The following is a 14,538-nucleotide window of genomic DNA, read 5'->3' on the forward strand; positions in this document are numbered from 1 at the left end:
TAACACATTATATCTTGTCTCTTTAAAATGAAAACAAGATGGACCTAGAACTACCCTCAGTAGTGAATATATCTCCACCAATCGGCACAACAGTTTCAGTTCCTATTACTCATAGATGCCAGCAATCAAAATACAGTTGAAAATTAACAAAAACGTTGAAACATTCCTGGATCTGCCCCTTTATCTGGATCAGCTGCAAATGTTAATGGGACATTTTCTGGGCTGAGGCCCATCCTCCATCCAAGTTTTGTGAACATACATTCAATAGTTTTTGTTTAATCCTGCTGACCATCCAACCAACAAACAAATGGACAGAGAGAGAGATGGTGCAGCTTGGATGATTGACAAAAAAATTGTCACTTTGCAATGGCTTCCTATTGGACTTTCCACTAGCGACGCAGAGCTGGGCAGTGTGATGCCTGTTTCTGTCTTCACTGCTCATACTGAAAGTATAACACGGACGAGGAACGATTGATTCATTACATTTCCAGTACAGAAACATCTAGATATCACAGTATAAAATCTGTGTTTTCTGAAAAGTTGTAAGATGGGTTATCTTAGAAAACTCACCAATGTTTTACTTGAGCGGTTAAATCTCCAATCTGACCTCCAGTGCACTGATAGGTGTGTGGTTGGTTTATATGATGTAAAAGAATGCATATATAAAGATTTGAACCAGGTTGAACAGATTTCATTCTTCTGAGCTTTACTTAGTCACTTAAAATGCTTCAGTATGCATCCAACACACTGAAATAACAGCTGCGGAGCACTCTGTCAGACACACCTCATTCTTCGCGAGCTGCTTGCTCGAAAATACCGAAGGTCCTAATTCAATAACATCACATTTAATAGGACAGAATACCACAGCACTGACAAAAAGCTAGTATTCTGACCTTCCGAAGAAAAGAAAAAGTAAACAAATGTTGATGACAAAAGGCGCACACACACTAACACACACAGTTGCCATGGCAACGGATCCCAACACCAAAGAGAGGTAAGAAGAGATTGTACCGTCAGGACCAGGCAAGGTGAGGAGAAGGACTGAACGAGAGGAAAACCAATGTGAAACACGCTGTTTGCCTTTCACCGCTTCATGAAAGACGGAAGCAAACTCATGTACAACTGCACTGAATGGAGGAAAAATGACCGCGGGGGACCTAATCATAGTATTTACACAAAGCTGATCCAAACACATGCGGCAGTGACAGAACAGTCCATGGTTCAGCCGGCGACAGGAGGCTGGAAAAAAAGTATTTCTACAGGGAGTCCAGAGTTAGTTCTTTTTATCAGAAAAAATATGTTAACCCTCAGTCAGATATTTCAGAACAGCACAGAGGATTTGTTGTTTTTTTTTTTTTAAATACCACTGGGACAAGCCTTTACTTAGAAACAGACCTTTCTACTCTTTGTACGGTTTGTTCAAAATTACCCAAAAGTAGCAAAGTAAGTTTTCACTAAACAAAAACAGGCTACATCTCATGAGGTAGGTGTTACTCCGCTAAGTTAGTCACTACAAAGTTCTTACGCTCAGACAGGTGTAACTGTTAGCTGTTAGCACAGCAGTTTGACGAAGCTAACAGTGGCATTCTAAACAGCGTGACCAATTAAGATTGAAGAGTGTAGCCTAACATGGTAGATGTCATGCTATCGTAGCAGACGTTCATCGAAATGCTGTTTAACAATCACATAAATATTGAGAATATAATACAGGATGGTAGCATGTAGCTCAAATTACAAATGGTATTTAGCACTCACCTGATATTTCCTACTCATTTTAAAGTGCATGAAATCTGAACAAAATCTGAACCACATACAGTATTTTGTTCACAATTCACCCCTAATTTTTATGTTTTCTAACATAATAAAAATCTGTACGAAGGCTTTTTTTTCTGGTTGCTTTTTAGTCCCCATCTACTTCAGTTGTTTAGGAGAATATTGCAATGCTATTTTGTTGTGAAGCTCCAGAAATGTTTTGTGGACTACAAAGATTACCCTACTTTAGATACTTTCCGTCATTCGGGCTAAAGGTAGACAGAGACTGAATTTTAATTTTTGGATTAAGTTATCCTTTAACAAACAACTTGTGCCACGGCAACTTAAGCTGTGACCCTCAGCTTCCAGGACAGCCTGATTAACGCCAGAGAACACCCCGCCACCTGTGTCTTTATATCTCAGAAACAAAGTCGGGACACAAAGGCGGCACACCAGGGGACAAAACATCAAGACAGAAAGCAGTTAAATGCCTATACGTCTGCTGTACATCACCACGAACAAACACACAGGCAAAGAATGCCATGAAAACGATGAAAGACCTCCCTGCCACCTGCGATGAAACAGCCACATGTCTTAGCCACCTCCCTGCTACCTGATCAGCCTCGAGTCAAGTCAGCTGATTGCACAGGTTTCCACAGCAGATGGTCACAAGATGCTTCTGCGATATCACACATCCACATGAGTGAACTTTAGTACTTAGCACGCTGAAACTATGCCCACTCAACATCTACTTGTTCTGGAGCTTTCAACTGCATCACACAGTCAATAAATTCCACCCAATGGACCTCGCGTCACAGCAGACATTTGGTCTTGTAATAGCAAGAAAAGCACAGGTGTTCCCAGTGCGACATGCCAGCGAAGCAGCTAAATGGAATTCATTTTATTATCACACCCGTACTTTTCCTGCACGACAGCCGCGTCGACCTTCTGATACAGTCAAAAGCAGCAGAAGTAGAATTTCTCTGGCGCTATGGTTACTTTTTCCCCGTCCTTTTGTCTTACTTGATCATAGCCTAAAATGTCTTAAAGGGGCATTATGTAAGTAATTCAAACTCAGAATTTAAATGAGGTAACAATACAAACTCAGAAATATTTTTACTTTTTTCATTACTGAATAAACAAGCTGTTCTCAGTGGAAAATAAGGTCCCAAAACAGTGTCTGAAGCTAGAAATGGCGGCAGGGTCCACCACATATAAACAAAGTAAAACAGTCATGTTGTCCTTTAAAGTCAGTTTGTTTATTCTGTTTACTCAGTCATGAAAACAAAGAGAGTTTGTGTATTTTGTTTGTTAAGGCATTAAAAAAGTTCGTTCTACATAATCTACGTAGTGCACCTTTAAGGTTTTGGACTGATCAGCCAGAGCAAGTAGAGTCTGACCGAAATATTGATTAGATGTTGACAGATATATCACATCAGCATATAAGGTGTCAGATATGAAGCTTTTTTTCACAGATTATGATGCTGATATATTGATTAGGTCTGCCATACATCATTACAGCATCGCCCTCATGATGTATGCAATAGTCACACTTAAACATGTCATCCTACAAAAGCAAAAGTCCAAAACTGGGTTTTTCTAAAAGTAACTATTCAAGTTATATTTCCTGTCTTTTCATCAGTAGTGCGACATAAATTGCAGAAAAACCAAAACACCATAATGTCAGTTTGGTTCTAACATCGTGCAGCCCTGATATTGATATCAGACTTTGTCACTGTCTCATACATCGCAGGTGTCGGTTGGGCTTTCGGACCTGAAGGAACCTGTGATGGACACTTTATGAAAATGACATAATCAGAAAATGATTAGCAGATGAATAAATAATGACAGCAACTGCTGTGTTGTCTCCATACTCCTGCAGGAACCCGACCTCACTCTTCAATCCCAAACACGAGTGCAGCAGACTTTGCACTCACACTAAATTATACCACTCAAAAACTCGCTAGATGGCTCGTGAGCACGACCTCAAGATGACAGCATGAGTCTCTTTACATGGCACGGCGTCGACAGGGAAACACACACACGGCGAAACTCACTACACCGAGGGCTGTTGAGTTAGTCGGAGCACAAGGCGAGGCAGTTCCAGTCCACTTGCTAATACAGCCTCTACAGCAGTGAGCCCTAAAGAGCCACTGTGTCATAAATGAGAAGGGTGTCAGATTAGATTACGGTCTAGGTAGCTTCTGTGTAAACCGCCTGGTTAGTTTAAGCATCGTGATGAAGAAGAGCCCCCTCCCTCCCTCACTCCTCTGCCTCCTCTTCTTCTTCTCCTTCTTCTTCTTTCTCGCTTGTTTCCCCTGTGTGAGGCTGGTGGCTTGTGCAACACTGGTACTCTCTGACCAAAACCATAAGAGGAGAGAGGAAGAGGATGGAGCTCAATCCCCCTTTTCTTTTTTTTTTTTTTGCAATTGAGAAAATAAGTGCATGCAATTTCTAGACAGCTGAGGCTGGAAAAAAGAAAGTGTGTTTCTGAAAGCTTGCATGCACGCCAGTCATCCTCTCTCCCTGCACACTTGCATGTAATGCTGGGATGGTCCATGCACTGTTATGAGATCAGTGCAAGGGGAGGCTGAGTGAAGCTTAGTATGGCGGGTGTGAGGAGGAGGAGGAGGAGGATGCTGATGCTGCTGCTGCTGCTGCTGCTGCTGCTGCTGCTAGTTTATGGAAATGTGCATGATAACAAAAAAAAGGGAACCAGCGCTTGCGACCATTTTTTCCCCCCACACGCAATATTACAAGATCTTAAATTAAAAGCAGAGAGGTTGCAGGATGGCAAGAGGGAGAAAATGTAAAAGGAGGCTAGTGTTGGATGGAAACAAAGGGGGGAGGAAGAAGCGTGCATGCGATTCTGAATGAAACAATGCGTCCCAGGAAGCAAAAAGAAAGAGACAGACAGAGACAGGGAGAGGGAGAGAGAGAGATCCTACCTTGACGTTGTCACTCCTCGCATCTTCTTTGTTGGAGCACCGCTGGTTCAATTCAACCGAGGCAGATGTTAACAATAATAAAATAAAACTGTCAATAAAGCTTTCTGTGAGCCAAAAAAAGAGAGAGAGAGAAAGAACAAGAAAAAAGAAATGTTGTAAAATCGCACAGTGAAAGCGAAGAGGCTGAGCCCAGCTGTAACTATCTTTCCTTTTCGCTCCCACAGACAGGCAGGCTATTATTGTGTAGCTCCTCATCCATCAGGAGACGAACAGCTTCATGTTGTGTAGCATCGCGCTAGCCCGAGCGGCTAAACGCAACCCAGTGGCGATATGTTCTACCGCAAGCCGACGAGCAGAGAGACGCTCTCCTCATGGTTTCCCGTCATCCCGCTGTGTTGTGGTTGGGGATGATGAGAGAAGGCGAAGGGAGGAGGAAAAAAAAAGGATGCTCTGAGGCTGAGGCAGCGAGCAGGTCCCCTTCGCTCCTGCTGCCTACGGAAGCCCGGGTGGTCCTGAAAAACGCGATTTCTTCTTCTTTCCTTAAAAAAACATTCTCCTGCTTCTTGCTACTCCGTCTGATCATTTCATAACAGGCTTCTACGCACGAATACACAAGGAGCTCACTTTTTTGTTAAAATAAAAGTTTTTTTTTTTAAATAAATAGATATTTCATTAGACAGAAAGAAAAGACACAAATGTCAAAACAGAAAATATGACAACTCCACATTGTAGTTGCGTTTAACGTCAGTGGTGGCTTTTCACATTTATATTTTAGATGTCAGTTCTCACGGTCTGCGTGGTTGCTCCCTTTTTACTCGATGGTCGAATAATGAATCACTACACAAGCATACTCTTTTTGTTCATTATAATGATATTCACACGTAAAGCTTGGACTTTATTCAAAATTGTCTAAAAAATAACAATGTATTGTTCATTTCAAGCAACATAATGCACATTTGTCCAAATATACAGACATGAAGAGGTGAAGCCTGCCTTATAAGAGTCACTAACTAACTAACTAATAAGAGACAAACTTCTTTTTACCCTGAACAGACACATTTGAAAGTTTTTTTGTTTTTTTTGGGGGGGGGCATTTTTGCTCAATTGATTTAATTAGTCAAAGGATTTTTGTTCACTAGGACATTTTTCCATATCAACCTATACAGTCAAACGATTTTAGATCATGATGTTTTAGATAAGGTTAGTACTTTCACGTGGTCTTTTTAAAAAGGGACTAAGTTATTAAAGTTTTTTTTATATCACCTTAAAACATCTGGCATCTAACTTAAAAATCACAATTATGGTTCGCAATTTGTTAAAGACTGTTTGAACATGCATTGGTATCAAATGCTAACTACAGTTTTACTGAAGTGCAGACGGACTTCCTACAACATTTTGCCATATTTCAGCTTTGATGACCACATCTGTCCTCTTAGTCTGTTATTCAACAGTTTGGTTACAGGGTCTTGGTTTTGATATGATTTACATTAACGTGTTTATTCAGTGTGGTGTCATTAAGATGGGAATGAGATACTGTTAGTCAGCTGGTACAACTGAAAATTACTGTAAAACATCTGGCATTCAAACAATATTCAGAAATGTTGTCTTAACTACTGCAAATTAGCATAGACAGACAGACAGACAGACAGACAGACAGACAGACAGACAGACAGATAGATAGATAGATAGATAGATAGATAGATAGATAGATAGATAGATAGATAGATAGATAGATAGATAGATAGATGATTCATCTAGCTACTGTATACAGCACCAGTGGAGTCTGTAGGACAGATGTTGTGGTTCTCTGCTCCATCTAGTGGAAATAAGTGAACACTACAGTATGGAAGACAAGTGTCGCAGGCCTTGCAGTGCATAAAGTACAGCTCACATATCAAAGCAGAGTACACACAGCAGAGTTAACGAAACCACAAAAATTCATATCAATCAGAAACGAATGCAAACGTGTTGATTGAACCATTTTATTTTTCTCAAGGACATTTATGAAGCCAGAAGGATGATCTGTATTTTGTTGTTATTATTATTCTTATTATACACAATGTCAAAAACAATTAGCTATTCTCTGATCACCATCACATCAACATAATGCACACACGGTACCGACTACAGCCACTGAAAGCCCGGGGGTTTTTGGTTCAGAACCTGGTTTACCAAAGGAATCTCCCGAGTTACATCTTGGTTTAATTATAAAACCATCGGAAAGGGCAGAGACCAAACTCGCTGCTTAGACACCTTTGGGGAGGCCAGGTCTGGATATATTAAAGACAATCCAGTTTCCACATGTAGAGATTCAGTGTTTATACTCATTCACAACTCCACAAGAGGGTTGGAGGGAAAATTACAGGGAAAGACTTCACAATTAGCCGTGGTCTGTCAGCTTAACTTGTGGAATGATGGATAAAGAACGAAAAGTGTGTTACAGTACGAACATTTTTGCACTCTTTTTGCACACTCACACTGTCAGCTCTCCTGTCAGCCTGCAGCCAAAGCTTCACAGAAAGATCCCAGGATTTACTCGTCAGCATTAACAGGGAACAGCTGAAATGCCACACAGAGACTGGCTGATAAGAAGCACATGTTCTAATGACAAATATTTGATGATATGATGTGGCGCGAGTCTAACTTTGTCACTCACACTGCACTCCCGCCAAACACAAGACTAAGCTTAAATACACACATTGAACTTCTGTTAGGAATGTTAGAAAGTAATTTGCGAATGCAGACACAATCGAGTTAAGATGTACATTCAAAACAAGAAAAAACAAATTAAAAATAAGGAAGATTTGTAAAAACGCAACTCTTGTATGAATGGAGAATATTTAAAACCTGCAAGTTCAATTTTTGGTTATGATGTAATGGAGCCAATAGATTTAACACTGACGTAAAATCAAAGTCAGAGGACCAGGCTATACAAAATCTGCAATCAAGACCTCCAGAGCTATGACGGCGATGCTACGGCAATCATTTACAGTTACTATTGAGTTACTATCGAATAGTGACTTAATAAAGAGGAGAGTGACCCAAGACGTTTTCTACAAGGTTTCCTCAAAGTCAGTGTCATGCTCGTGTCACACTGCGGTCTCCTAAAAGTAATCTGTGTATTCACAACCTTTTGGCTGCCTTCTGGCAAACGCTTAAATCCATTTAGGATCACAACCGGGAAAAACTAGGAAGATGTGGCTGGCAGCTTCAGGAGGCTCATTCAAACGTAGACATCATAGTTCCATAGCGTTTGGAGGAAGTAAGCAAGTGAATGACAGGATGATATATTTAGAGCCGCCTCCCAAAGAGCGTGTCCAACCGTCTAGTGCCCTTCCTAATGATTTACAGATCAGCACTCTAATTTAAACTTCAAAGATTCTCTGTCACTTCTACAGCAGGAGGCCTGACAAATGTGTTCGGCCCACAGCCTGTGGATTAAGGACCATTCGCTTATTTGAACAGAACACTTACAGAGACAAAAAAAAAAAAAATCACAGACCAGACAGACCAGGCTACAGTTATAAACACAATGGTAAACACCCTCATGCTTTCACAGGAAGAAAGAAAACAGAGAAAAAAAAGATCACAAGCGCACACACACACACGCACACACACAAATATTTTCAAATACTCTCGTGTACGTTTTAACTCATCGTTCATCCAAGAGTGGTCAGAAAAAACAATGTCATGAAAATGCCCCAACTTGCATGAATATATCCTTTAAACTGAAGGGAATTTACTAGAAACTAATACTCCTTCACCACATCTTTATTCTGCTTGTACTGCTCATCAAGCTGAGCTGTTAGATACAAGGTTCACTCATTTATTTCAGGCGCAAAAAATGCGCATGACACATCGACATCTGGTGATTTTTTTTTTTACTTTTTTCTTATTCCACATTCATGTTTCTCTCAAGACAAGACAGCAGGGGTGTGAGCGTACCACTCTTGTGTGAATGACGGTTAAAACCAATACCAGGCAAATAGAGACATTTAAATAATTTACGATGTATTTACACAATAATCCATCTTATTTTCCAGCAGTGTCTTTTTATCTTCTCGGCGCCTGAATGCATCTTCTAGTCACCCATCTTTACTTTTGACGTCTGAGAGAGGGGGGAAAAAAAAAATCAGTTATTGCAGGATTTCAAACACAGAAACAGGTTGAAACATCACATCTATTCAACAAAAGAGCCATCTGGAGTTCTGTGAGAGTAATTACTATACCATCAATGACAGTCTACAAAGACGACATGGATAGTTTTCTCCACTATGGAAGAAAGAAAAGATTGATGACTGCTTCCCATCTCATTTACCTGCAGAATGGCTACGATAACACCAAACAGGCCGATTGCGCTGCCAAAGATTTCTACAATGAGGATCTTCACGAACAGGCTGGCGTTCTGGGCGTCTGCCAACGCCGCTCCGCTGCCCACGATGCCGACACAGATGCCACAGAAGAGGTTGGAAAAGCCTACAGTCAGACCAGCTCCAAACATGGAGTAACCTGGTAAAAGGGAAATCAGCTGTTATTCCCTCACACCTGAACATATTCTGATGGTTTCCAACGTCGATATTTTTCAAGGTATTTGGTAGGTATTCTTTTATAGAACCTTTTCCAGGTGCCGTTTTAATTGCAGTTGAAAGTGTTGTTTTGGAGTGGATTTTTCTTTTACATCGAGTCTGTTTTCTTACCAGCTTGGTAGTTCCGTGCCCCGATGGTCTCAGGGGTGTTTCCCTTGAAGCTCTAAAGGATGAAAGAGATTATTTTTAGAACCAAACAACCATCGTTGCCCTGTTGCTGAAATCATATGAAAACTTCTGTCTCATATGTATGACTGTTTAAATGTACGTCTAGTGCTCCTGTCTCCAAAGACAAAATTGAATAACTTCAGTTTTCTTGATCATGAACATTAAAAAACACTTTGTGCTTACCTCAGCCATGTTACTGATAACAATGGCCATGATGATCCCATAGATAGCTACAGCTTCGCAGAAGATGATGCTACAGGGAGACAAACAAAAACAGAGTAAGTGGAGTGATTGGGTTGCAAGTCACGACAGATACAGAACACTTGTGTAAAAAGCTTCTGTTCTGCTTGGAGAAGAATTTACAAATGTTTTCATATCATAATTAAATGAAATACTTGGGAAAATGTCTCCTATTACATTCACAATTACATTCATCCTGTAATTGATTTTTTTAGCCACTCTACAGGAGGTTAAAAATTAGCATAGAAATAATATTTTCTTTGGTCTTTTCTTAGCATCAATATTCAAGTACATGTCTGAATAATACTACCCTGCTGAGCCTAATCATTTCAGGAACAAAGGATGGAAGAAAGAGTGTATTCAAGCAGTTTCAAAGGGAGATTGAGCAGTAAAGCAGCTAGTTCACATCAATCATATAGAAGAAATTATTGCATGAAATATGAAAACAGTCAAAAAATAGAGAGGTGGGCTGAACTGAAATGAACATTTTAGGTTTTGAATGAGCCTACCTGACCAAATTCTTGGTTTTGATTCGTGGGGCTTTGACACCACCACCAATGATGCTTGAGCCAGTGATGTAGATCCCCCTGGGAACAAAAACACAACAATCAGCACAACATCTATGACATGATGGACAACTTAAGATAGCACTGAAGTGCGCTAACATAAACTAATAACATGATTCCAGCACAATGCAGAGCCCCTTTGTAAGAAAACATAACTGGTCAAACAGTGTCAGATCAATGCAGCTGATCTGCTCTCAATATGTCATCCTGTCATTCATTTCCTTTCTTATACAGCATGTATACATTTGAATGAGTCTCTTTAACATAGCTGCAAATCAAAAAGCAAACTACTCATACTGGCAGGTAACTAACAATTGTTAGATCATAATCATCAGACAAATTCCAGTAAAACCCCTCCGCACAATCTGATCACCCATAATGCGGGCTATCATAGGCACACCTAAAGTTAAAACTATTAAATTGATACATCTAAATGAAAATAAATACAACTTGCAGTTACATAAGACAATGTATTTCTAACAGACTTTTAGTGATGAGGAGCATGAGGAAGTGCTGTGCATGAAGTCTATCTAATGATGAAAAGTGTTTTGTTATCATCTACTCTACAGGTAACAGTCATAACAGCATTAGATTAACCAATTCATGTCAAAACATAAAAAGGGGATCACAGCTCCATCCAAAAGATATCCAGGAGTGTTCCTGATTTACTAATTCTAAGATTTTCCAGTTCCACATTTACACATGATCCATTTCACTGAGTGTTTCAGGAAAGAGGAAATTGTTCTATGAAAAACCAGTGCGTCTTCGAGTACCACCTACCCTGCTTTAAACATTCAAAATACCACTTTAGACTGTGCTCTGTCAGGTACTCACCAGGCTGCTCCCACCACAGACAGAGAGATGGCCAAGCCAATGCCCAGACTGGCCCACATGAAAGGAGAAGTCTCTGTCAGGAACCTGCCGAAAAAGAGGTACAGCCGATGAAGACTACACAACAAACATGCAGTGTGCAAAATTCAGTCCAAATGGCTTGAATGTTTGTTTGGGTTTTTATGGCTGGTAAGTGATGAAAATCTACCAGCCTGTTGCACATTTTACCAGCATTTGGCTGATGGCTGGTGTTAATTTTGTTCCCTGTGTGCCAGCAGGAAAACATTGATGTTTACGTGAAAAGTTAATTCTTAATGTGGCATAAATTACCAGTAACATTTCATTTTACCAACGAATAGACACAACAATGTTAGGATTAGAACAGTGAATGCCTCTCATGAGTGGGCCACTGTGTTGCTTCCTATAATGAGGCGGGGCCAACATCAGAGAGTGATCCAGACTTTACTACATCAAAACAACAACTCTGGTTTGAAAAAAGGTAAGTCAAGACAAATTGGAATGCATAACAATTTGCGTATTATACAACACAAGATGATTTTTGGGGAGCTAAACAAAGATTAGGTTAAAAATACAACTTTTTTTCTAGTGTTTACTGCAGGACAATGGTTAAATCACCATAAAAAGGTTGACGTACACTATAACAGCCATGAGATGATAGATTAGTGACGCCCTCGCAATGACAAGGGCAGGCCCTAAAGCTGTCACAGCGATATTACAAACAGAACTATGCAATACTGTACAGCCACAGTGTAGCATTATTCTCACAATTGTGCAATTTAGGAGAAGTCAATGTAATGTTTCAACAGAAATCTGTCTGGAACAACTTTTGAATAACCCTGAATTTCTACAATTCCTGCCTGCAAGGGAATACTTCAAGAAGACTTAAGGCTTACATGCGAAAGAGTGGACTGACTGATATCATCACTTATTATTAAGTAGCTTACAGATTATTCTCTTATTGAATCCACTAATTGTTCTAGTTTAAAAATAGAGAAGAGTCCCTATCACAAATTAGTTGAGCATGAACTCATCATACAGGACTAAAATCCAGAAGATCCTCTAATTTCACAAGTTTGAAACATAAAACGTTTGGGAAAACAGGTTGCCAATTAAACATCTCTAATTCCAACATCCAACCAATCAAATGACTAAAATCTCATCCTGTTACATTTTACAACTCTGAGGTGTAATAAAACAATTGCTAAACTCTTGGGTCTATGCTGTGATGCCTACAGTTGAATATTGTTTTGTCCAAAAGTCATCAGTTTTGAGACAAGATCACTTACCATGCCACATCAAAGCGGAATCCAAGGTCAAATATGGTATAGCAAATACCTGTGGAAATTACAAAGAAATTAGAACATTAGGTATGTGTATAAGTGGAAAGGTCTGCCACATGCATATTTGTGAGTGTGCTTGATCCCTTTGGTACAGACAGTCACAGTATGTTACTATTACTTAACACAGGTTTTCCCTCAACCATGCGTGTAACAGTGTCACATTAATGTGTTAAAGTCGTGGAAAGAAGGTCTAGCTTCAGTGTGATGGCTCACTCTCACGTGAAAACTACTGCAGTTCCTGTTTGGGTCCGTTGCAATTCAGGCAACGGTGTACACCAGCTGCTCACTAGCTAACGTTAGCTTAGCCACATTTAATTAGTTGAAATCCCCGAACGAAGACCAGCCAGGTATCCTATCTTATCTCCCAAAAAGGACAGTCTGAAACTCTTTAACATGAGCATCTCACAGTTGTATTACGTGAGAACCTCTGGCCTTTTCTCCCGCAAGCTATTAGCTACGAGCTAGCTGACATTAGCTTGACGTGGCTAAGGAAACACTAGCAAGATGCTAACCTGGATGTAAGATCGACTCTTGAATGTGAATACATGACGTTTTAATCATAATATTCAGCAGCAGATAGTTGTTGTGGCGTCCCTGGGTGTATAAAACAAAAAAACAGCCAAACAAGAATAACCGCGTTTCTAATTTGCTAATTAAGCAGTAAGCAAACAAAATGGAAACAGCCGCAACCTCTCTAGTCCCGTGATATAGCCAGGTCCCGGTTACAGCTGTCAAACACAAAAATGCGTTTCCCCGTGAAGAAAGAGCGAACTGCTATCATGTCACTGTTGCACAAGTCTAGGAAATATGTGTTTTAAGCCATTAATCCCATATTCCGATGATGTTTCAATCTATCCCAATCTTACCAACGATAAGTATGGTGCTCCAGAAGGCCAAAGTGACCCCCGTGTACAGAATGGCGTGTCCGTTCATCATGCACTCTAGCAGCATCTACCCGGCGGTCTGCCCTGCAGGATCAGCGCGATGTGCTCGGCTCAAATTTAAAATTTGACGCCAGTAACGTTAAGATAACGAAGAAAAGGCTGTGCCGAGAAGCCCTATCGGTCGACGGAGGAGAGGGAGCATCAAAAGGAGAAGCTGGCTGGTGTCAGCTGATCCAGCTTGACTAGCATGTGACCAGGGGGCTTGCGGGCTGCGTTCGGTTATGATCCTTTTCTTCACCTTAGTTGAAATTATTTCACAGCGATGGTGGTAAAAACAGAGCGATGCTATTCTTATTTTCTCCGATAGAGAGTAAAACCGCTTTGGTTAGGATCCACAATTCGCCAGAGACACATTAGAAATGTTCACAGGTAACACTTTAGTGGTATTTGTAATGGAATGCGTCCTAGAAGGCTGCATTCCGCCGCAGCGAGACTTGCAGTGCGCGTAATGGAAACTAGATGTCGCTCTCGTAGTTGTTTATCAGTGAAGACTCGGTTTGAACTGACATTTCAAGGAGCTTTATTGGTATGGGATACAGATGTCTGCACTGCCACTGCACTTGAGTACAAACGTTTAAGTGTCATATGAGACACTACAAGGGTTGCAACAGCGTAAAATGTTCATGGTATGATAGTCTAAAAATCTAACACCTACAATGACCTTTATCAATAGGATGATAAACAGAAAGGTTTGGGGTTCAACAGATGCTTTATTATCATTTCCCCAAATACTTGACAGAGATGAAACAATATAAAATTAAACAAACAAACAAAAACAAAACAAAACATATTTTAGTAATATAATACAGTAGAATTCAATCCAGCGATTTAGAAAATACAGTACACCATCTGATAACTCAACTTTCATTCCACAGTATACCTTGAAAACAGTATTACTGGAACCCTAGATACTACATAAAAATACACTTGAAAGCCCTTAAATTTAAAGGTGAATATTAATTCTCAGTCTGTGAAAACAAGTTTAGGAACACCAGAGAATGTTTTTATTATTATTTAGTCCATCAGCCAGCACAGAAGTTAGATCAGGTCAGAGAGAGATTGTCTTTATTCCATGTTTCATCCATTGTTAGGAAAAGTTTCCCTTGATAGAAAACCAAGAAGGAAAATCTGGGTCTCGTATT

The 14,538-nt window shown here is 40.1% G+C and overlaps 2 protein-coding genes across 3 annotated transcripts in view; both read right to left on the minus strand.

Moving 5' to 3' along the window:
* The window catches only part of b4galt2 (UDP-Gal:betaGlcNAc beta 1,4- galactosyltransferase, polypeptide 2), a 161,985-nt gene extending 156,785 nt beyond the window's left edge, over positions 1 to 5,200 (minus strand). The window contains exon 1 of the mRNA XM_037085076.1: positions 4,701 to 5,200. The gene's annotated coding sequence lies outside the window, so the exon portion shown is untranslated. The remainder of the gene's footprint in view (positions 1 to 4,700) is intronic.
* A 1,466-nt stretch (positions 5,201 to 6,666) lies between these two features.
* On the minus strand, positions 6,667 to 13,591 carry atp6v0b (ATPase H+ transporting V0 subunit b). Of its 2 annotated transcripts, none has more exons than XM_037083690.1 (8): positions 13,319 to 13,591; positions 12,399 to 12,447; positions 11,095 to 11,178; positions 10,204 to 10,281; positions 9,638 to 9,707; positions 9,398 to 9,449; positions 9,019 to 9,209; positions 6,667 to 8,808 (listed from the first exon to the last, which is right to left on the minus strand). In XM_037083690.1, the coding sequence occupies exons 1-8, from the start codon at positions 13,401 to 13,403 to the stop codon at positions 8,782 to 8,784; spliced, it is 636 nt and encodes a 211-aa protein (XP_036939585.1). In that variant the 5' UTR covers positions 13,404 to 13,591; the 3' UTR covers positions 6,667 to 8,781. The 2 variants fall into 2 exon arrangements, with proteins under 2 accessions (XP_036939585.1, XP_036939587.1); XM_037083692.1 differs by lacking the exon at positions 13,319 to 13,591 and adding an exon at positions 12,965 to 13,053.
* Positions 13,592 to 14,538: the final 947 nt, after the last annotated feature.

This window comes from Acanthopagrus latus, chromosome 21, assembly GCF_904848185.1.
Source record: "Acanthopagrus latus isolate v.2019 chromosome 21, fAcaLat1.1, whole genome shotgun sequence".
NCBI lineage: Eukaryota > Metazoa > Chordata > Actinopteri > Spariformes > Sparidae > Acanthopagrus > Acanthopagrus latus.

Excerpts from the sequence above, each read along its gene's own strand:
- atp6v0b (XM_037083690.1), bottom strand. The coding sequence starts at position 13,403 with ATGCTGCTAGAGTGCATGATGAACGGACACGCCATTCTGTACACGGGG. Across the intron at positions 12,448-13,318 it reads GAGCACCATACTTATCGTTG|GTATTTGCTATACCATATTT; the intron begins GTAAGATTGGGA and ends TAATTTCCACAG. Across the intron at positions 11,179-12,398 it reads TTCCGCTTTGATGTGGCATG|GTTCCTGACAGAGACTTCTC; the intron begins GTAAGTGATCTT and ends CTTTTTCGGCAG.